The following is a 23342-nucleotide window of genomic DNA, read 5'->3' on the forward strand; positions in this document are numbered from 1 at the left end:
GATCCACCTAGTGTTGATGCTTTCCTCTGCTCACATGAAACGACACTCTCCTTGTTTGCCTTTGCACATGAATCTCTGTAATCTCTGTGGTTCATTCGATGAGGTTCTAGCGGGCTTCGACTTTTCTCAATTCTTGGTCATCCTGGTCTGGTCTGCCATAATGTTTTTGCCAGCCTAGAAAATAAACGTCTGCTATCAATTATTGTTTGCCTATAACCTCATGATACTTCACATGTGTTTATTTCTTTGAATAGAACATAAAGAACTAGAGCAGAAGTCCCATTATTACATACTGCATGAGTTTGTTGTTATAATTGGTCAAATTGTGGTCCCCAATATAATCACTGGTGCTGTCTCTGAAATACAAACATTATTAAATATTGTAATATAATTTATACTATTCATTTTTGATGATGTTTTGAAAAATATTTAGTTCTTATATTATGAAAATGTTAACCTATGCATATTTAAACAAAGATTGTTTGTTTAAACAGATATTCACCCTTGCTTTGTTTTGGAAAGGTTAAAAAAAACTTTTTAAAATGCTGAGCTAAAGTATAAATAAATAAATTGATAAATTAAATAAAGAACTAGTTGAAGTGTAAAATTTTATAATTTTTAAAGATTTATTTTAAAGTCTTCTGCAATCCTATCTGAGAAGATTAGATTTATAATACAGGTGATCTATATTTTTACAAAAATTTTTGCTTTTTGAGTTGGCTACATTTAATGTGCAATCAGATAGTCTTTAAACGATCTCATAAAGTTCGTTAAGAAAATATAACACTATATTAAGTTTTTTAAACCCTACACTTATAAATACTTTGTTTAATACGGGATAATAAAATTTAGCTATTTGCCTTGATTAAATTAATTTCTGAGCTTTCTTTAACTTCTGACACTATGTAGGAGAGACAGTAATACAAATACCAGAAAGAACTGACAAAGGAAAAACATGAACAGTTGTTTTAAATGTTAAAATAAGGAAGCAGGTACAACTTTGATCCAAAGTACATATAGCGATGTTTCTATAGGGAAAAAAAAAAACTTAATAGAATTTGATAATACTCTGCTAGTATCAAAGTCTAGTGAAGATCATGAATTACAATATCTTTTTTACTTCATCATATGTCAGCAAAAATACTTCCTTTTCAGCCAACCTTAAACTTAGGTAAAATCCTCAGAGTAGAATTGTGCTTTTAAAAAGTTCACTCCGGAGGAAAGTTTGTCATAGAAAACCATAAAGCAGCTTCTTTGTGCATTTAAAATGTTTAGATTTATAAGAAATGGAATATAGGGCATGCATTAAAAAATATATTGCTATGTGAAATTTTCATGTCAGCTTAAAGTAAATATGAAAGCAATATTTCTTTTATGTAGACATTGTTCAAATATTTTGGGGTGAACTTATGATAATATGCTAGCCTAAATTGAGAGAATTCTCAAGTTTTTCTGTCAATTGTATTCAGTAGTTTTGTGTTAATCAGAGAACATGGTATGAAGGCCACTATCTAACTCTATTGCCAATGAACATTTAGTACATTCTAAACTTTTTTGTATTGGATCCCATTTGAGGAAAAGTAATATCCTTTTGGATATCAAGGCAGCTGTGTATCAAAGACAATCTATTTGGATACAACAAAATCTGCCCCTTATATTTATTACATCTGATTCACTTGTGTGTACAAAATCTTGCCTGACTCCTGACTATTAAGAATACCACAGTAAAACTTTATGATCTTGGTTTCTGGTGATCAATATGAAAAGTGCTGCCCAAAATAAGGTTGAAATCTTGTTTAGAGTGATTTCATCAGTGTACAGATAAGTACTAAGAGCAGAATGGGCATAATTGCAGACCTTGAAATGCCCATTTTAACATGGGGAAGATTGGCCTCAGGTGGATTGACATTTCTTGGTCCATTTAACATTAGATGTAAGCTTTTGTTACTTGCAGTACGTTTTGATGCTGTCTCATATCAGCTTGACAGAGGCTTGTCCCAATTCAGTGATAATGCTGTTTTATTTTTAATTGAAGATACATTTCTATTTAAAAACCCCTTTAAACTCTGGGAGAGATGATAGTTGAACATTTACCAGTTGACTATTGCTTATATATGTATCATTAATGAATGAAAATCAGAAAAATTTCTCAAGGTAGGTTGCTGCCAGATTAAGGATCCTCATAATGCTTTCCTTATTGCCTGCTTTTTACCACTTCTTCTAACTCCTATGGAGCCTCGTTTTCACAGATCACAGGGACCAAATTGTCCCCATTCTGCAAGGAGTACTCTCCTCTAAATAATCACCAGTAATGGCAATTCCTTTGAAGCTGGAAATAGAAGGAGATGGTAGAAAATAATAATATTACCACCATAAAGGAATAAAAGTCATTAAGTGTGGCACTACTCTGTGGTCTAGTAGGTTTTACACACCTTGAAGCAGATAAGACCTGAGTTTGAATCTCTTGCTGGAGAACTTGGGCGAGTTATTGCTCTAAGTTCCAGGGTCCTCATCTGTGAAATGGATGTTGTGAGGATTAAATCCGATTTTATATATAAAGTAATCATTTATTGGAGGGAAGTAGGTTTTTGTAGTACTGGATAGGGGCCAGTAGAGAGGGCTCCCAAAAGTTTTGGATTTACCTTCCTCCGTTTTTATATGCAGCTCATCTTTCTCCAAAATTTTCTGCAGACCTTGGATGAGGGAGGATACAAATAAAATTTAAGACCTTGAATATCATTTCACATCACAGTGTCTTCAGATTCAAAGCACTTCATTGCATCTGGATGTTATTCAAGATTCCAGCAGCTTTAAAGCATCCACTTTGCTGGCTCCGTGGAGAGAAGCTGGGTCCGTTGTGGAACAGAATGAGGAAATACTCTTTTCCTTTATGGCTCAAGATCTTTTCTGTTGAGTATTAGAATTTTTTTTTTAAATTTTAAAAGAATCTCATTCCAGTGAAATGTTGGGTTCTTTAAATGATGCATCAATCTCTTTATTAAAATCTCATGTTTTGTTTTCTCTCATATATGGAAGCTAGTGAGAGTAAAAAGGGAAAAAGGACAGGGGTTGGGGGGACATCATGAAAAGAGAAGGGAGACCAGTAGAGCAAGTGGAGCAGGAGGAGGAAAAGGGGAGGTACTGGGGAACAAAACTGACCAACTTTTATTGTTATATTATGTGTTTAGCCCATTTCTTGTATGTTTCTAGCATACAAGAAATACTGAAGTGAAATGAATGGATGAAGACAAACCCACACCCACCCAGTACACATTTACACGCAAATAATAAAGATTATGAAGGCCTCAGAGAGTAATTACCACTAATGTGTATGTTAAACCAGTTCTCACTCTTAGGAGGGTAACAATTATTTTAAAACATCACTACCTTTATAACTGTGTTCACGAGATATTCACTTTAGTTATCATTCCATTTTTATATTATATTTTGAGTTACACATGAAAAATATCGATAGAAATGATTGGAATAATACTCAGGAATTAGTGTTTCAATAGTTCTGAATGTGAGGGCATTGGCAATATTGCTTTTCCTGGTTTACATACAGTATGATGGAATCACGATTTCAGGATAGAAATCATTTTCAAATGTAGGTATGAGTAATTCGATGCTTAAGATTCAAGTATAAACATTGATGTCACTTATTTAGTAAAGAGTAGGAAAAGAGGTACATTTCAATAATAAAATTGCAATTATAGAAATGTAAAAGTGTAAGATTTATATTATAGACACATTTAGCAGAAATTTCATTTATTTCTGGGCACACATAATACAAGTGGATTTCCCCTGAGTATTTTCCTTCAAAGACATAATAGACCTGAAAATACTTTCTTCACTAGGAATTTTCATAATGTCCAGATACACAAGGAGTATTTCATTTGGCTGATGATAACAGAGAGAGGTAAAAATTAAGTTCAAGGCATATAAAGGGAATAGAGTAGCTGCGAAGCTGCTGCTTCCACAGTTAATTGACCAGGAACTGTGTTATTTGTAAAGGGTTCATGGTTCAAACCAGCTTAAGCTTTTTGTGTTAGGATAAGTGATTTCCATACATTTACTTCATCACGCTGTCCCCTGAGGTCTCTGGCCATTGCAGGATCCTCAGCTCCTCCTCTTCCCTCTTCTCTCCTGGAATAAGCTCCAATGACATTGAACTTTTGGTCCCTTCAACTCTTGTCCCTGGGTCTTTGCAAATGCTCTTTGGATGCCTTCCCTGAATCCTATCACTTTGCTTAATTCCAGCTTAAATATTCTTTTCTGGCGGAGATCAGCCCAGTTCTTAGTTTCTGCTAAGTCTTCTTTCAATGAGCTCATGTAACTTTCCTAGTTCCCTTTCAGAAACATTTTATCACACTTTCTCATGAAAGAGCCAAATTATCTAATTTTGCATGTGTTTATGTAAGTTATTGTTCTAATGGCCATTCTCACTATGCTGTAGAGTCTCTCGAAGTCTTTCCTTTGTTTCTTGAATATAAGGACTTCATTATTTCCACAGTTTAATGTATCATCCCCCACCCCCAACTGCCAAAACATGACAAAGACAGCTTTTCTCCGTAAGTTACTAGGAAATTATTTACTTTATTATGTTTTCATAAAATTCATAAATCATGTAAACAGGCCATGTTATGAATTAATTGATGATCATCTATCTCTGAATGGGTTAAAGAATTGCCAAGAGTGATCAAGCCTGCTCTCTTTCTGGCTCTGGATATGGTGTTGACAGCCAAGCCAAGAGCTTCTTCAATAAATCCACTCTCATATTCAAGTTTTTCCAGATGTGAGAAGTAATTAAGTCTTTGCATTTATTGAAGCCTTTTATGATTTTCAGGCGGGAACTGGCAGCTGTGGTGAATTAACTCTGCTTGAGAGAGAGAGAGAGAGAGAGAGAGAGAGAGAGAGAGAGAGAGAGAGAGAGAGAGTGAGTGTGTATGTGTGTGTGTGTGCGCGCGGGTGTGTTGTGCGTGTTTTTTGTGTGTGAATGTACATATGTACAAGCACATATGTGGCATTTGCCAAAAGTCAAAAGAGGTCAGACTTGAAAACAAAATAAAACAAAACAAAGCTGATTTTAATAAATGCCAAAAAATTTTTACAGCTATTTTACAATTGAGAAAAAAGAGATTTCTCTAAGACTCCCTTTTCCTTTCTATTTTTTGCTGAATGTTAAAGAAGGAATTGAGGATAATTAAATAAGTCACAACTGTTAAAGGATAAATTTTAAAAAATGAGTTTCCTAAAGCATAAACAAGCACATTTCAAAACTAATAAATGAGGGCACCAGTAAGATGTTACAGTTGGGTCAAAGGTACATTTTCAGAGCTAAAATTCAATGAGTAATAGGGAATGCTGCAGTAGATTTATAAATAGATGAAAAAGGGTCAGTCTGCAGGGCAATAATCAATTGTGTTCCCCAGGACACAGTTAATTTCCATTTCTGTACATAGGATAATTTGTATTATTTTTAGTTTTCAACAATTTATGGAATTTTAAAGTAGTTCCAAGGCAGTGAAAGAACAGTAATGGCCCCAATGACAGCTCTAGATAAGATATCCACTAGGTTTTTTTTGTTTGTTTGTTTTGTTTTGTTTTATATGCCAATTTCAAGGCCCTTCATGATTATTCCTGACACGTCTCACACAATACTCTAGAAAAGAGATAATTTTGGTGGTATTCAAACTGTTCTATCTGACTTGACCTTTTGGTTCTAGTTATAAATCTCATGTAGACCACTCAAACGTTGGGGTTCTACTTGGGGTTGGGATTGCAGGAGTGATCATGGTGTTAACATCATTGAAATAACATCTCAAGTAGGTTGCAAATTAAACCAGTTCATTGGATGCTTATGTTAATATAGACAGTGAATAGGAGCACCTTTCGTCTCTCAATGAGAAAAAAATTATCCTGTTAATTTTGGCCTTTCCATCAAATAATTGTTATGCCCCCAATTATTTGCAGTTGCTTGTTCTCTTTCTTCAGTATCTGGCTACATATGTAGGATCTATATGTGTGAAAATGGAAATTAAATATAAACAAGCCTATTAAATCTTATTTTAGTAGCACGAGTGGTAATCGTGATGATTACTAAGGTAGCTTTGTGTTCTTTTGATTTCTAATGAACAAACAGTAATGAAAGAGCCATTAAAAAGAAGATATGTTAATTAATGTAAATTATGAAAATAGACTGGGCTAATATTAAGCAGAACTCATCTCTTTTATAAAGAGGACAAATTGCCCTAGAGTGCTTTCATTTCTTGTTTCTTTCCCACTTATCTATTAGCAAAGTTCTCTTTTGGGCAGATGCCAAGTGATGTGTAAAGATGTGGCAAATGTAAAATTGCTTGGGATTCCATCAAGACGTAGGAACTTTCTGAGGGATAGTGATAAATAAAACCAGGCAGCTAAAAATGAGCATGAAAAACTGTCCCAACAGGAAATTGAATCAGGCAAGTTAGTTCTTCTCTTACCTGGTCATTTAGGATAGATATTTTATAATAAGAAATATTCATTGAATTCATTTTAGTATAAAATCAAATCATTTTATCTCTGCAAGTTTTCCTTAACAGAGAAGCAACTTCCCCTCTGCTCTCTGAAGTTTGAGTCATTGAGTTTGTTGAGATAAACTGACAATAGACAGATTAACAGAGGTCAAGGCATACAGGTTACTATGTAGGTGGGGGCATCACGGAAGGACAAGTACCCAATGGCCCAGTGAGATTCAGAAGCTTATATACCCTCTTCATGGGGGAAGGGCAGTTTTAGAGGAAATGATTTTCAGGGGAAGTGAATGGGCCTAGAGACTAATGGTAACTAGGACAGAATTTTCCTGGTTTCTTGGGGGTGATGTTGGACTTTCAGTCTCTTCTATGATATGACCTTACTCTTCCTTGGTTGAATAAATGAACAGAGTAGAGGCAGTTTGTATTATCATTGGCAGGTCTAGTCTGCAGTAGATAAAGAGAGCCTCTTCCGGCATCTTAAGATTCCCAAGTTCCTTCAATTTAAAACAATCAGCATACCAAGGTGCATATTTTAGTGACACCCCCTGGATGCCTTCATTTCAATTCAGGATTGATCTATTTGTTTATGAATTTACATTTACAAGTCCCTTGTCATGGTGTTGAGGAAGAGCACATCCGTTATCACTAGTTATCACTAGGAAGAAAAGAAAGGAGAAAGAAGTGAAAAAAGTTTAAGACATCAAAAACTGAGGGATGTGTGACCTTCAGGACACTGAGGACAGTCAGGTGCTCTGTGACTGCAGTGCTGATGCAGGTATGTTTCCTTGGCCAGGAGCTGTGTTTCCAGAGAAGGGTGTCACCCACTTAGCAGTTGCTATGGAAATACAGATGCCTATGCATACATATCAAACTACAGAAAGATTGAAAGACCCGTATATCATAAAAACATATCTTCGCTCTTATCTTTAGGCTCTCAGGTTGTGGGAGACCTTTCTTACCTTTGAGAAGATATTGGTGATGCTGGGCATGGTGGCTCATGCCTGAAATCCCAGCAGCTCAGGAGGCTGAGGCAGCAGGATCGTGAGTTCAAAGCCAGCCTCAGCAAAAGCGAGTCACTAAGCAACTCACTGAGACCCTGTCTCTAAATAAAATACAAAAATAGGGCTGGGGATGTGGCTCAGTGGTCAGGTGCCCCTGAGTTCACTCCTTAGTACCAGCGCCCCCTCCAAAAAAAAAAAAAAAAAAGATGATATTGATGGCACAGAGTCTCACCCTTTTCAATGAGAAAACCCTGCTTCTCCTGTAACTGTACCTTTACTGGTTAGTTGGAAATTGTTCAAGTGCTTTCCATTTATTAACTTACAGTAATTTAGTTTTTCTGTTTATGCAGAATTAGAAGCAAAGAAGGATTAAATAATTTTCCCCTAGAGGATATGGTAGATCTAGACCTGGAGGTTGAAGGTCTCACTATAAGGAATGTGATTCCCATCTTGGTCCCATTCTGTATCACAGCATTGGGACATGACCAAAGTTAAAAAAAAAAAAAAAAAAGACAACATAAATGAAGTGCAGGATAAGTAACAGGGATTAGCAACTGTACAGATATTCCCTTCGGGGGTACCCCAAGGTAAAAATATGTACTAGAATACAACATTAAACTTGGTTTAAAAAAAGATGATAGGGAACTTTGTCCATGAAAAACACTTTTCTGATTCCCCAAGTCAGATTTTAGCGCTACTGACAGGAGAGCTTTGCTGTGATAAAGTGCAGAGCTTAAAATTTTTTAGAGAAAACTTGACATGAATTTTATATTATACTCATAGGTGAAAGGAAGAAAGATGCATTCAATCAAAAGTAATGGTGTATGCGGCTTGCCAGACAATCCATTAAAGAGTTCATCCAGCAAGTCTTGAATGATGGGTTTTTTATTTCCTACCTAATCTTAGCACAAAACATGTTTTATTCACCATTGTATCCTTCTATCATCAAGCAGCGTATCCAGCCTAACAATACTTGTATTTTGAATAAACAGGGCTCTAGTTAGGTTGTGATTATAGAACTCCATTGAATAACTGTGCAAAGGAGATAGTTTATTTTTGCTTGGCTTTAATTTTGTCCTCTGTAAAAGAGAGGGCTGTAGGTATATCATTTTCTTTAAGGATCCCACTGGCTTTGAAATTCTGATTCTAAAATCTCAAATGGAAAATTTGTGTTCACAACGAATGCATGTTGTATTTGGTTTTGTGTTTGAAACTTTTGTGCATTAAATCTCAACAGATTATTCTCCTGCAGCATAGTGGAGAGTGAATAAGAACTCATTGAATGACGGGAAACAAGAGAATGGTTGCTGCTCAGCCCCGATTTGGACAGTTCACTGTGGGGAATAGACATCACCACCAGGAACGTCAGCATTGTCATCTCAAATATGAGCCGAGAGGTGTGCCTTAGGCAGTTTTGGCTTGATTTCCTCTCTGTACTTCTAGAAGATTATAAGAAAAGTTTTTAGAAATTGTTACTCCCTTGAACTTGTTTCCTCTCTAAAATTCATGTAATAGATCTTCTACAGCATATTACGATAGTCTTTTGGCAGAACCTTGAGGGAAATGACCAGAGTCCATGTGTTTTTCCCCTTATGCAACAAGTATAATGCCCAGTGAGTTTCCTTGTAGAATCTGCTGCACTAGGCGGGCATGACATGCCTCTTTCCAAATTCAGCATGCCAGGAACAGTTTCTTTTTGGCATTTTGCTGGTAAGCACCATATGCAATGTCATTAATTTAACCTGTATCAGAAACCATTTCATAGCCGGGCACGGTGGCACATGCCTATAATCCCAGCTGCTTGGGAGGCTGAGACAGGAGGATAGAAAGTTCAAAGCCAGCCTCAGCAAAAGTGACGTGCTAAACAACTCATTGAGACCCTGTCTCTAAATAAAATACAAAATAGGACTGGAGATGTGGCTCACACCTCCCCGCAAAATAATTTCATGACAATACCAATAATTCTTTTAGAACATGACATTTTGTCCAAATAGAGCAGTGTTTCCCTAAATAATACTTTATAGAAGAATGAAAAAAGAAGTTTTCTGGGGTAACAGGTGTCATTAAAAAAAAAGATAGATGAGATGAATGGACAGGATTCTTGTTTGGGAAATGGCAGGTTAAGGAAACCTAAACAGGTCTATTTTTGGCTGAAAATCCAAATGTCATTATGGCATGTGGATTTCTAAGAGGCAGGTAGGGATTAGTATACAGGTTTCCCAAACATGTTTAAGAAACTTATTTTTTTTCCTGCCAAATATTGTTTTGGACTTTTCCCTCATGAAACACAATTTGAGAAATGATCTATTTTTGACAATTATGTGGGATGTTTTTCTTGTCAGAATTTTCAGTTTAGGTAAGGCCAAGAGTTCATCCAGCAAGTCTTGAATGGTGGGTTTTTTTATTTTTATTTTTTATTAAGGCCAAGGCCTTAATAAGTTGAAAACTAGATTGCATATCAAGAGAAAATGATATTCTATTTGGCTGTTTGGAATTATTATTTTGATTGAAGATGCATTTTATATAAGCAGTTTCATTATTCACCGTAGGGTATTTTTACAATATCTAACACTAATGTGCTATTGCTTTGTAAAAATAAATTCACCTTATGATTAAAATAGCCAATGAATAAATTATGCATTACATTGAGTCTTAAATTGCCTAAATCGACAATAGAGGATTTGTTGTGAGAAATATATATTTAGTAATATAACTGGTGACATATATCCCATAATAAATATTGTGATAGTTTATTTTTCCAACTTTTCCCAAGTGTGTAGTAAGCACTGAGGAATACACAAATAACTAGTGAATTTGGGAAAATTGACACACTGAGCAGAATCAAAGAGGATTATTATTTTTTGAAGCAGTGATGTTTCTAGAATTCTTCAATGATATATCAACATGTATTAACAGCAACTGCACATGTTTAATGATGTTTACAATTAATACAATACAATGCTCCCTAATATAAGATTAACAGTCATAATTAACTCAGAATAGATTCTTTGAAGTGGTTCAAAGGGCTTTTCATAATAAATTACCAGCTCCTAATAAGCTAATATAAAGAGGGGGATTTTTTAGGTTGTGGAAAGTATGTGAATGTCTCATAAAACGTTTAATTTAGGTTAATGAAATGAGTCTGAATGATCCAAGTTCCCTATATGGAATCAGAGCTGACATTCCAGAGAAAGTTTTATTTAGACAGAGTTGAGGAATCTTTGTGATAACAGCCAACAGGCTTTGGGCTGTGGTATCTTGAGCACCGTTAGCTGAGAAATTTCCCTAGATCCTCTAAGTTCCTTTTTAAACTGTTTCATGAATGAATTGAATTAGTGAAAGATAAATTTTCTCTTTTGGATTTCTTAACCAGTTTGAAGAATGTTGTCTTTAAGTTTGTCAGATTGGATTTCGCCTGAGAAAGTGTTCTTTCCTCCTGTGAGGCTGACCCTGGCAGAGCCCTGGGATCCATTCCATTCCCTCACACTCCATTGAGATAAGGAGGGTGAAGTGTGAGCCAGGGATGACGCCTGGCAAGGTCATTCCTGCCTGAGCACCAGAGACACATAGGAGCTCCAGTGTGCTGTGGTTTGTAAAAAAAGATGCTACACTAGTGAAGTTTAAAAATATAAATATTTTGACAGGGTAAGAATGAGGGACCCTGCTTTTGAGGCTGGGAAAGAGGAAACTGAAGAGGGAAACTCAGAGAAAGAAGAAGATGAAGAAGACAAGGTATGTGAGAGAGCACTTAATGTAACCAAGAATAAATTTGTTCCTGTAATGGATGAGGACAAAATGTTCCTTTTTTTTTTTTTTTCTTCTGAACAGGTATTCCCAAAACCTGTTATTGAAGACCTAAGCATGGAATTGGCCAGAAAATGCACTGAACTCATTAGTGATGTAAGTGGCTCCGGTGACTTCTGTGTGACTTTGCATTGCAGGTGTGGAACAGTTATGTCATCATAGAGCTGGGGAGAAAACCCTGACATCATTAGGTAACATACAGTTATTTTCCAGGCCCAGGGAACTAAGTCCAGAAATTTTAAGTGATTTCCCCAAGGTCACCTTTACAGAGAATTTCTGCTGGAACAAGTTTCCCCTTTCATGATCCAGAATCCTGTCTCTCATGAATTTTGCTCTCTTTCTGCCATGAACTCATAAGGCCTTGGGTTGCAAAGCCTATTCCATTTGAGAACCCCAAAGACTAAAATTAATATAATGAGGTAATTTGGTCTGGAGGCTCTCTAGCTAAATCATTGTTAATATTTTTGAGGGCCTTTTGAAGAATCTGATGAATGCAATCATTTTTCAAACCAAGAAAAGGCATATACCTATATGCATATAGCATCCATTTACAATTCAGGATCTTTAAACTTCATATTGAAAATCCTGATCTAGATGATGATATTACTGAAAAGGAGCACTTTTTTTTTCAGTAAATGGGATTAGTTGCTATTACATTTCAAGGGAATCCTGAAATTATTTGAAATGCACATACTACCTATTTAGTAAATCTGCAAACTAGGATTATAGAAGCACAAAGAAAAACATTAGTCACTAGGGATGAAAATTCAGCTGATCCTCATAAACAGATGTGAGAATTGCTGGTATAAAGGAAATTTGGTTCCTGTAAACACATGCCTGTGTCTTCATTTAGAGAGATGAAGACAGTACTGGTTATTTCTGTTGTTGGTAATGAGCAGAGTGAGGAGAATATTCGAAAAGTGTTTGTGTTCAAATTCATCGTGGGCAATGGGGTACCATGCAGCAGGTCCTCTGAATCAATCTGCCTGAATCCACTCAATAGTAACCTTGGGAAGGTTATTAACCTGGTGGGGCTCAGTTTATGAACTGTAATATTTATAATAGTAAGATTAAATGCTAAGCATACTCTTTGAACATGAGTGTACTCAATAAATATTAGCTGTTATTAAATATCCCAACTAGAACTTACCTTTTCATCCATCCATCCAATTGTATTTTATATATGACTCTTCATTTCATTCTGATTTGTCAGAAAGAGCCAAAGAGTGGGGGTATGAATCATACCCTTTCCATATACTTGACATGGGATTTAATTAAATTTTAAATAAAGTATTTCTTTGTATTATTACTTAATAGTAATAAGCTACTTATGTATGTGAACGTTCTTCGTAAATTGAAATAATAATGGAATGACATTGACAGTTAGGATTTATTGAGTACTCTGAGCCAGGCATTGCAGCTTATGAGATAGGTCTGTTTTTCCATTTTAGAAGCAAGGAGACAGAGGCACAGAAGTTAAGTAACTTGCTGGATCACATAGTTAAGCTCTGAGAGTTGAACACAAAGCCCTCTTTTTTTCTCTGTTGTGTTATCTCTCACTCTAGCTTTCCATGCAAAGTTTATCTTAGCTTTATCTTTACTTATGATACTAATATTAGCATTAGTAAGGCTGTCATTTGAAACTGCAAATTCCTAACTCTGGAGATAGTTCCAGCTTTGGTGTTTTTGTGGAAGTGTAATTATTATGGCCTCCATTGTAATAGTTTCAATATACTATTAGGATTGAAGTAGTAACTTTAATTAGACAGTTTGTCGGAGTTATTTTGAGTCAGATCACTTAACAGTGACTTTAAAACCAACCTCTAGTGAGGCCTGATAGCCTTTATCATTTTGCAAAGGTCATGTTATTTTTATCCCCTTTAGGTGAAATCAAACATATGGAAGTAGTTTCTATTTATCATAGATTTATGATATGTAACAGACATTTGTACTACTTAAATATTTAGAACATGATAATTTTGATTTAATTTATATCAGTGTACATGTTCATATGCTGTTTGCAAATAGAATTCTATACCTATCAAGATACCCCATTTTTAGAATTTTTATATTTATTATTGGGGAACCTGAAAAAATAATCTTTTTGTCTCCTCACCAAAAAAACAAAACAAAACAAAACAAACAATAACAACAACAAAAAACTCCCATACACAAAATGAAAGAAGAAATTTGTACAGTCTTTTTAAGAATGAGTTTTAATTCTTCCTTGAAGGACTTGGCATATTGGATTCCATTAAACTTTTAGCTTTTGAGCCATTTGGTTAAATCTATCATTAAGTAATAACTTTCTTATACATTCTCAGTGTCATCAGTGTTTTAATTGGGAACAGATGAACTTAAATTTGAAATTCTTGTCTCTCTTATAGTCACTGTGGCTACAGAGTTATCTAAATGCACCAATCATGAAGCTGGAACAGAAAAAATTGAGGCCATGCGGCAGTTAGACTGGAATTTTAGTCGAGCCTGTATTAGATTTCTCATTGTGCCATCTATTGGTGTCCTGCGTTTAATTTAGTGCATGAGTTCTGCACTCCCACCCCAACCTCCCCACCTCTGGTCTCAAATTTAAACACACACCTTCCAGTGTCTTTTTTTTTTTTTTTTTTTTTAATAATCCGACATGTCTCAGAGAGACTATCAGCTAGCAGCCTCACAAGCCACAGATCAAGCCTCTTAGCCCAGGAGCTCCCTGAGATTTGACATAAGGTCTGACTGAACCCCAAGTCTTGGCCATCAAATGTCCTTCCTCCCCTGCTATGAGCCAGGCACTCCAGGTGCATTTTAAAATTGTGTGCCAAGCGTGTGCCTTAAGTTCCGTAAGCCTCAGTTTACTGGTGTGAAACCCCAGGTTGAATGGCTTAGCCAAGGCCACCTGGTGAGGCTGGGGTGAGGACATGTCCAGAGCCTGGGAAGTGGTCGCATTCCTCTGTGACTCATTTGTCAGATGAGAAGGGTGGTTCTATGGGTTTCTCTTCAGAGAGCTGCCTCTCCACATGCCCTCCGCGGTTCTGATCCTTCCCTGTGTCTTTGTCAGGGAATGGTGACCAGAACTGCACACAGCATTCAGCTGAGAGTGACCTGTGGTAGAGTGGGACCCTGCTCTCTTTCGCTCCCAGCTCCCTTGGTGAGGCTGTTGAGAATTTCTTGGGCTTGTTGGGGGTGCAGAAAGCTGTCAGACCCATCTCTGTGGTGTGTCAGAGCCATTTCCATTTCTAATTTCTGACGTGTGGCCGACAGCTTAGGGCCCATCATCTTTTGATAGTAGTTGGAATTCTTTTTACCTCGCCAGGGCTGGATCTAATCTGTGCCTTCCTGCTTCCCCTCCTGCTCCTTTGAGGGCTTCTGGGCTCATGGCTTTCTGCTTGCCATTTCACTCTCCGCCAGAGCCGGGCTCATCAGCGGACCTGGGGACCTTGCTGTGTCATCCCTTGCATGCCAGACAGTTTATACAAATGTTAAGTGAGATCAGCCTGCAGATCAGTCCTGGGAGGCCTGCGCTGTTTAGAATCCTCCTCTGAGAAAAAATGTCAGTTTTTCAGGTCAAGTGGCTTCACTTTGGGGATCAGCATAGGCATTTTTCATGGCTTTCTTTTTATTTTTTTTTTAAATCCTTTTTTCTTTTTTTTCTTTCTTTGGCTCCACTTCGTTTCTGAGTTGCATCTGCTCTACCCACATTATGGGCTTTCCTTCTGTGTGACTCACTTCCCAATTCTGAAGGACACCTAGTTCTCAGAGGTGGCCTCTCTATTTAACCCTTTATTTCCCCAAGTAGGCATTCTCTGTTCGTCCTGTTCGTCAAATTCTTAGTTATTTCCTGACATGAATTAAACCTACCCATTCTATTGAGCATCCAGAATTAAGGCTCTAGTAGCCTTCTGACAGGTGGCCATAAAAAATATGGGGCAGAGAGGAATCTTTTGTATGTTTTGTGTAAACAAGGCATAAAAAACCTTCTGCAGAACAAGTTGGGCTGCATCTGCCTGCAGCCTCTGACTCACTGTTGTGGTTCAAAGCTTCAGGCAGTGGGAACATCTTCCAGGCAAACACACACCATTTATTGCAGATAAATCCTCCCAAGGCTAAAGGTGTTAAATTCTGTGGTCACCCCTCCAGAAAAAGCCTGGACCCTCCCTGTAAGGAAACTTGGGAGAGTGACCTTGGCAATGACGTGTGCCCAGTTAACAAATAACACTGGAGCCACGTTTTTTCTTCCAGACTTTACTGAATTAAATTGGGATGATTTCATTTGTGAAAAGACTTTCTAGATACTACCAGTTCAGAATGTTTATAAGAAGAAATATCTCAAACCTTTCCATTTCTGTCATCCAATGTCATCCATTAGCTAATTTCATACTCTCTGGAAGAAACTTGACCAGGAGAAGGAAGCAATGCTGAAATAATTTAATTGTAGTTGTGCGTGGGGTTAGTGGGTGGGTTCAAAGGAGAAAATAAATGTTTGCGGGCATCTTATTGATTATAAAGTCATCAACTTTGACCCCCTGTTATTTTTGCTTTGAAAATATGTTGCGCTGTGTATAGTTTATAAGTGCAGATGGCTCTAACAGGAAAACCCAAATACAGTGACCAGTGACTTAAATGGGTGTTTTTTTTTTTTTTTTTTTTTCCCCCTCATTATGCACAAAACCTGCATGGAGGTAGGTGGGTCAATCTTAGAAAGGTGGATGCTCTCCTCCCAGGCACCTTTGTTTCTGCCCTCTCACGGTTATTAGGGTGGCTTAACGCCTGGTGTTGATATCACTGCTGCTGCCCATTCTGGCATAGCAAAGCTATTAATACTTATCATTCTTTATTTGTCTGAAAACTCAAATTGCACACAGAGATTCATCAGAAATCCACACAATTCTGGGTGTGTGAATGCTAATGGCCTTATGATCTGAACAATGGAAGGGCAGTAGCAAATGATCTTGTTTGTAAATGCAACTTCAATTCAGAGATGCAAATGTAGGTATCTTTTTAGTAAAGACCAAAGAGAGTTAACGGAGCCCTCAATTAAGACTGAACTATTTGCCTGCCTAGTAAAGGAAGTAAATCCTTCACTCTTATCCAGCACTCCTATCCAGAACATTCTGTGTATGTCAGGCTTTATCAGGAGGCCTGTAGCCGTAAGCACATACCGCTGTGGAGAAGAATGCGAATGTGATGGGGAAAAGATGTGGCAAAAGATAAAAATAATGAGTCAAACTTAAGCCTAATGATAGGCTATTTTTTCTCACACTTAATTATATAACAGAGATACTTTTTTTTTTCCCTCTGTATGATCAAAATAGCCTACTATTTATCATACTGCCATTAACGATTTAATTACTAGTGACTGAGGAGGGCGATTTGCAGGAACCTAAAATTATGGCTAATCTCTGAGAAGAAAAAAAGTAATTTAGTGCTCAGATAAGATAAATATGTTCTCATGTTGATTTCATGAATAAAGCTAGTGTTTAATGTGGGAGGCATTAATATCTAAGAGCCGCAGCAGTGGAATAGGGGAATTTTGAAATAACTTTACTTAATATGTTTGTATCTGGTTATACCTCAGGTCAAGTAATGCCCCTCAAATCAGGTTTGCATATGGCAAAATCTCCAGGGAATGTTAGCATGTAACATCAATATTAATCACGTCCTCTAAGAACCAGGTAGTGTATACAATTAAACGTCACTTTGGGGTTATAATTAGGAAGACCATATAATTTATTGTCTGACTTGGGACAGTTTTTCCAGCCTGAGTATTTACAGTCTTGGGTAGATAAACATGACTTTATTATAGGGAGACATAACTTTCAACAAATTGCCTCCAATCTCTTGACGTGGTTTTGCCTCCCCAGTTTTCAGTTTGTGCACCAATTAGCATGACGGTGGGATGACAGTTGAGGTCCTTGAAGTTCCTGACTTCTTTTGGCTTGTGTGTCCATGGCCTCTTCCCCGAGGAGAAGGGAGTGGTTCATTTTGCTGGTGAATTTGAGTGAAGAAATGAACATGCTCAGCTAAACCTTTGGGGACTTTCTTTGGCTGATCTGCCTGCCCCTGGCCAGGGGGCATTCTAGAATAATCTCTAGCACCTGGACAGATTCTGCTCTTGTTGTGGGGAGGGGAGAGGGATGAGGAGGTAAAGGGTGCTAATAAATCAGAAAAGTTTTATTGGTTGGAGGGATTAATTAGTAAACAGAAGCCCATTATGCCCACCGTGGAAGCCCCAGTCCTTCCATCCAGCCTATATGGATGACATTGCTAGTAATAACCTCCATTTGTTTAATTTCTGCCTCTTTCTTCTTAATGTATTATGTCTGTTCTAAAGACTGCTTGTCTTGAGGTAGACTGATGTTTCTGTTTGAACATAGACTTACCTGTCAAGGTTGGTGTCTTAAAAATCTCAACAAACTAGGACACTTGTGGCAGTGAAATGAACCTTTTGATAATTATGCTGGGGAAGCGGACCCATCCTCTGCGGCCCAATCTTCTTAGTGTTGCTCCTTAATGGTAACTGGGCCCTTGCTCATTGGAGGTAACGGTCTTTTCTGATCCTGCCGCATGGCTTTGCAGTTCTGGGTTGGATCTCCATTTATTCAATTTGGCTTATTTTGAGAATTGTTCCACACTTGAATATTTACTTCAGAAAATGGAATTTATCACCTCCATTTTCTGTTCAAAAAAGGTCATTACAATTGTTTTTCTTCTTTCTCATGTAATGATTCTCTCTCTCTTTTTTTTAGATCCATTATAAAGAAGAGTATAAAAAGTTTAAGGACAAATGTACATTTGTGCCTGACACTCCCATGCTAACCCATGTTAAAAATATTGGCGCTTTTATTTCAGAGGTAAGTTCTTAAAAACTTTAAAAATGGCTCGTGTTTTCTATTTATATAGATGAAAAGTCTGTGTGTCTGCATTAAAGTTGAAGAATATTTTTGAAGGCATCACTGAATGTTGGTGATATCTAGATTATTGTCTAACTCTATGATCAATATTAATTGAGATATTTTGCTATATTTGCTCAATACATTTTATTGTATACTGTATGTTTATATTTTGACTCCAACCTTTTTTAAATATAGTATTACTCTTGAAAAGGAATACTTTCATTCAATAAATAGAAAAAAATAGGAAAATGATTTATTTTTAAAATTTCAAACTATTGATTTCCTAATGGATGTATTAGAGATTAACAGTTAATATTATTTTGGAAATAAGTACATCTTATTACATGTTTCCATAAGCCATAATATCTCTGACAAGTAAATTTAATTTAAGCTATTTTTGAGTGGGATAAAATTGAGTTCAACAGAAATTTCTATTCTGAAACCACAGAGTGAGAACTATGCTATATGCATTTTCCAGCTGAAAAATCGTGTAGTTTTTCTGAGAGCACTTAGAACTACAGTTAATCTTGCACTGTAAAGCACAGTGTTGACAATCATTTCTCTATTGAGGCATTGCTGTAGTCTGCACATAGATAAACTTGAAGAGAGTGGTTAAGATGGTGTTGTAAATGACTGACCTCTAGTGTTCCGAAAGTTACATTGGAAAAAGATCAACGTGGGGTTCTTAGTATATGATCTGGTAACCTGAAATGACTTTGAGAAAATCAGCACGTTTTCTTTAATTATTACCAACATCTAGAATTGTGGAGACAAAAGGCTCACAAAAGGTATATAATGAGGTAGCTCAATAAATCAACAACCAAATCAGGTTCGCAAAGACTCACCCACAGAACACAGTTTTGTTTATTTATATCAGCTGTGTTATTTCTCCTGGGCAGAGAAATTCTTGGTGTTCCCAACTTGTGTTTGATTGATTTTCCTGAAGGAGTTAACTGCAGAGCAAAAAATTGCAAGTGGGTGATCTATTGTGTTCCCTTGAACCTAATTTTCCCAAGAGCAAGTTGTGAATGGGTGTTTGTCTTTTCCAGTAATGATTGAGCTCCCTCAGAGCCAGCGCAGGCTGGGGGTGGGAAGGTGCATGAGCAGACAGGCCCCCTCCCACTCCTGCTCACTGTGGCTCTCCAGGGGGGCCTAGAACAAAAGGGTGCCTGAAAAAATAATCCTTGTTATCTCAATCGTATGAATTTGTAGGATTATGCAGTGTGATCATTTGATACGTGCATAAGGATCAAATCAGGGTCATTAACCATCTTCTTAAACATTAGTTTTGATACGTGCATAAGGATCAAATCAGGGTCATTAACCATCTTCTTAAACATTAGTTTTTTTGATTGATTTGTAATAATTGTCCATATTTATGGGGTACAGTGTGATGTTTCAACACACGTACACAAGATGTACTGATCAAATCAGGTTAATTGATGTTTCCATCTCTTTTTTATTACTTTGCATTTGAATCCTTGAAGCTCTTCTAGGCCTCACTACAATACACATAATAGGTTCTGTAAGCTGGTCACCCGTGGTGCTGTGGAACCAGAGCTTGTTGTTTTTTTCCTTTTCTAGTTATACATGATAGTGGATGTATTAACATATTATACATACATGGAAGATAACTTCTCATTCTTCTGGTTGTGCATGATATAGAATCACATTAGTCATGTAATGTCCCATTCATTCTGCTAGCTTTCCTATTCCCATTCCCCCTCCCTTCCCTTTACACCCCTTTGTCTAATCCAACGTCCTCTGATTCTTCCCTGTCTACCCCATTATTGTAAATTAGAGGAATACTAAAAGTATCTGAGAAATACTTCTAGCTAATTGTGCTTTCTATCCCCATTCCTCCTTCCCAGCCTCTAGTAATCACTATTCTTCGTTGTTGGGAACCTGACAGTAAGTTTTAAAGATCTATATTTTCTGGAACAACTCAAATGTCTCCTGGTTCTCAGACTGCTTCTTCACTGTTCAAACATACGAACCTGTCAATACACACAAGTAGAATTATTTTTTAGAAACGTGCATGGGTTTCACTAAAAGAAAAGTCTCAACATTCTTGCATATACCACTTAAAGCTTTCTCCATCACAAATTGGAAGTCTTTCTCTCTTCAGAGTACATTTATCAGATCTGGTATTTAAAATTCAAATGCAGGTTTAATTTAAAATTGTTGAATCAGTGAGGTTTCTACAGAAAATTTTCTTCTATTATTCACAGTAAAAGTTTAAAAAAAATTTTTTTAAAGGGAGGGGGATTTTCATTTTCTTTTTATTTCCTCTAGGCAAAATACAGAGGCAATGTGAAGGTCAACCTTTCCAACTCTCTTTATAAGCAGATGCCTGCCACCATTGACAGTGTCTTTGCGAGAGAAGTTTCCCAGCTTCAGAGTGAGGTGTGTTTTCAAATTGGTATATAATGAGGTAGATCAAAGATATAATCTCTTTAAAGTTATTTAATATTTTAGGAAGACTTGTTTACTCTGGGTATTAGACACTGAATGGAAACAGCTGGATTATGTGCTCTCTGTAGCCAAGTGGCAGAGGGTAAAAGGGACATGCAAGTTTAAATGCATGCTATTTTTTTGAGTCCCATTCATTGCTCTTTGTAGAGTCTGACCGTTTACAAAACTGAAATAATTCTGGTTTGTTGTGTAATGCTGGGGATTGACCTCAAGACCTCATGCATACTAGGCAAGACCATCTCCCTGCACCCTCCCTACCCGCAACTTTTTAAAAATTTTGAAACTGGGTCTTGTTAAGTTGTCTAGGCTGGCCTCAAACTTGCCATCCTCCTGCCTCAGCCTCCCAAGCAGCTGGGCTAACAGATGTGTGCCTCCATGCCATTTTGCAGATGAAATTCTTATAGCACCTGTTGAATGATTCTTATTTAACAATATGATCCCTAAGTAGAGAACATTTCGAGAGTTGTTAAAAGTCACATAAAGAGATAACAATTGAGCTTGAGACCCACAGTTCCATGCTCCATCTGTTAGACAACTGGTTTTTGAATTTCCTGATCTGTAGCTGGTGCTTTTCATTTAGGATAACTTAGGCTACCAGCAAGAGCCTCCATCAGGTGAAAGTGGCTATTTTAGTGATTCCAGGTTGCAGACAAACTTAAGAATCATCATCATGTAAACTCATTTTGAATCCACAGAAGTGTAGGGGTAATTTTTTCCTGTACAAGACCTTGACACATAAGGCATTTTAAAGTGCATTTAACCTCTTGCATTTCTTAAAATAGAATTTTATAGTAGAATACTTTGCTGTTTTCTGATTCATTGTTTGGTTTGCTTCATGGTGCAATCTGAGTTTTTTTAAAAAATTATTTATTTATTTTTATTTACTCTGTGACTTGGCTAATTTACATGAGAGCAGGGACCCTTATCTGTCCTGTTTCCCTGCTCTACTCCTGTGATTGGAACCCTCCTGGGCACAGTATTGTTGGATTTATGGGCTTCCTTCCGAAGGATTTGCTTCCTTTTTCATAGTTGGTGTTCTTCATGCCACAGTGTAGGTTAGTAATAATGGAAGCAAGTAGAAGTACTAACGATATGTCAGGTGCTACTTCATGCATTTCAAATGTATTTATGTCATTTAATCCTCACAACAATCCCAGGAAGTATTCTCATTTTAGAGATATGGAGACCAGAGCACAGAGAGTTTAAGTAACATGCCAAAGGTCACACAGCCAGTAAACGGTAGAGCCAGCATACAAGCATGGGTAGTCTGGCTCCAGAGTCTGCATTCTTAGCCACACACTATCCCACATCTTTCCTACTACTTTTCTCTCTTTCTCGCTTTCTTTTTTTTTTATTACATGAATTCCTTCTCTAGAATTATTTTACTTTTAAATAGAGGATACCATGGTAATTATATAACAGTCTGAAAATCAATTTTGATTTTAAAATAGTCTTGAAAAATTCTAAGGATTGCTACCCTTTGCAGAACATCTTTAAAACTTCATTACTACAAATGTAAACATCCTTTGTGAACCCAACTTGGCAGTAAGCTAACAGCTGAGATTAGCTGAGATTTAGCTAAGCTAAAAATATATGATATCAAGGCTCTGCATGACTGACCGTAACCAATATATCCTTTGTTTTTCCTGCCAACATCTGGTCACCTGGCTATTTGCTGATAACATGGGCTATTCTAAAAAACACATAATTACAACACTTGATATAAGACAAGCAATAATTATTCATTAAAAAAAGAAAAATTTTAAAAGTCTATTTTTATATTTACACGGGAAACTAACATTGTCAGATTGTCAGATATTTGCATCTTTTCTCACTTCTTTCTTTCCTTCCTTCCTTCCTTCCTTCCTTCCTTCCTTCCTTTTTTTTAGACCTAGAAACTTAAGCATGCAAAGTCAAGGGGTCTACCACTGAGCTACATTCCAAGCCCTTTTTATTTTGTTTTCAGACAGAGTCTCACTAAGTTGCCCAAGCTGGCCTGGAACTTGCAATCCTCTGGCCTCACCACACCTTTCCCTGTAGCTTGGATGGCAGGTGTGTGCCACTGCACCTGACTCTGGCCTCAATTTTTAGTAGCATAAGTAGGTATATAGAATGTAAATACTTGCAATGTGGAATTTAACATGAAAAAAATAATCCCCTAAACCATTATGTATATTTTGGGCCTATTGTATTGCTTTTGATGGAATAGGATATCATATACATTGTTACCATGTATGAATGCACTCTCTCTCTCTCTCTTTTTTTTTTTTTTTGGTACCAGAGGTTGAACCCAGGGGTGCTTAACCAGTGATCCACATCCCCAGCCTTTTAAGGTGTTCTTGTAGGTATTTGATCACAAACAGCAAACACACTCGCTGGCTTTTTTTTTTTTTAACTTTACATTGAATTTAAGCATTAGAAAGATTATTTGAATTGTTTATAATAATTAAAAAATTTGTAGATAATAGTTTGTCGAGAATTTTTATTACAACTCAGAATGCCATTAAAGTTTAGAATTTGTCTATTATTCTAAATTAAGTTACCACAACTCTGAAACTTTTTTGGGCACAGTAAAAGGATAGTTGTTTAATTATCACAGACTCTTGCAAATAGTTTTTCTACTTTCTTACATCTTATTGCCAGGTAAACTTGCTCAG

At 36.8% G+C, this 23342-nt stretch overlaps 1 protein-coding gene across 4 annotated transcripts in view; it reads left to right on the plus strand.

The window, feature by feature from the left end:
• Nucleotides 1-23342, plus strand: part of Nebl (nebulette) — a 329606-nt gene that overhangs the window by 221299 nt on the left and 84965 nt on the right. Inside the window, exons 1-5 of one of the 4 annotated variants that reach the window (XM_076831543.1) lie at nucleotides 8866-8913; nucleotides 11161-11248; nucleotides 11345-11416; nucleotides 18064-18168; nucleotides 20506-20616. The exons of the other annotated variants lie outside the window; for them this stretch is intronic. Of the exons in view, the coding sequence (XP_076687658.1) occupies nucleotides 11168-11248; nucleotides 11345-11416; nucleotides 18064-18168; nucleotides 20506-20616 (369 nt within the window). The 5' untranslated portion in view covers nucleotides 8866-8913; nucleotides 11161-11167. Of the gene's footprint in view, nucleotides 1-8865; nucleotides 8914-11160; nucleotides 11249-11344; nucleotides 11417-18063; nucleotides 18169-20505; nucleotides 20617-23342 lie in introns of those variants that run through there. 4 annotated transcript variants of the gene reach the window in all.

This window comes from Callospermophilus lateralis, chromosome 13 (assembly GCF_048772815.1).
Source record: "Callospermophilus lateralis isolate mCalLat2 chromosome 13, mCalLat2.hap1, whole genome shotgun sequence".
Taxonomy (NCBI): domain Eukaryota; kingdom Metazoa; phylum Chordata; class Mammalia; order Rodentia; family Sciuridae; genus Callospermophilus; species Callospermophilus lateralis.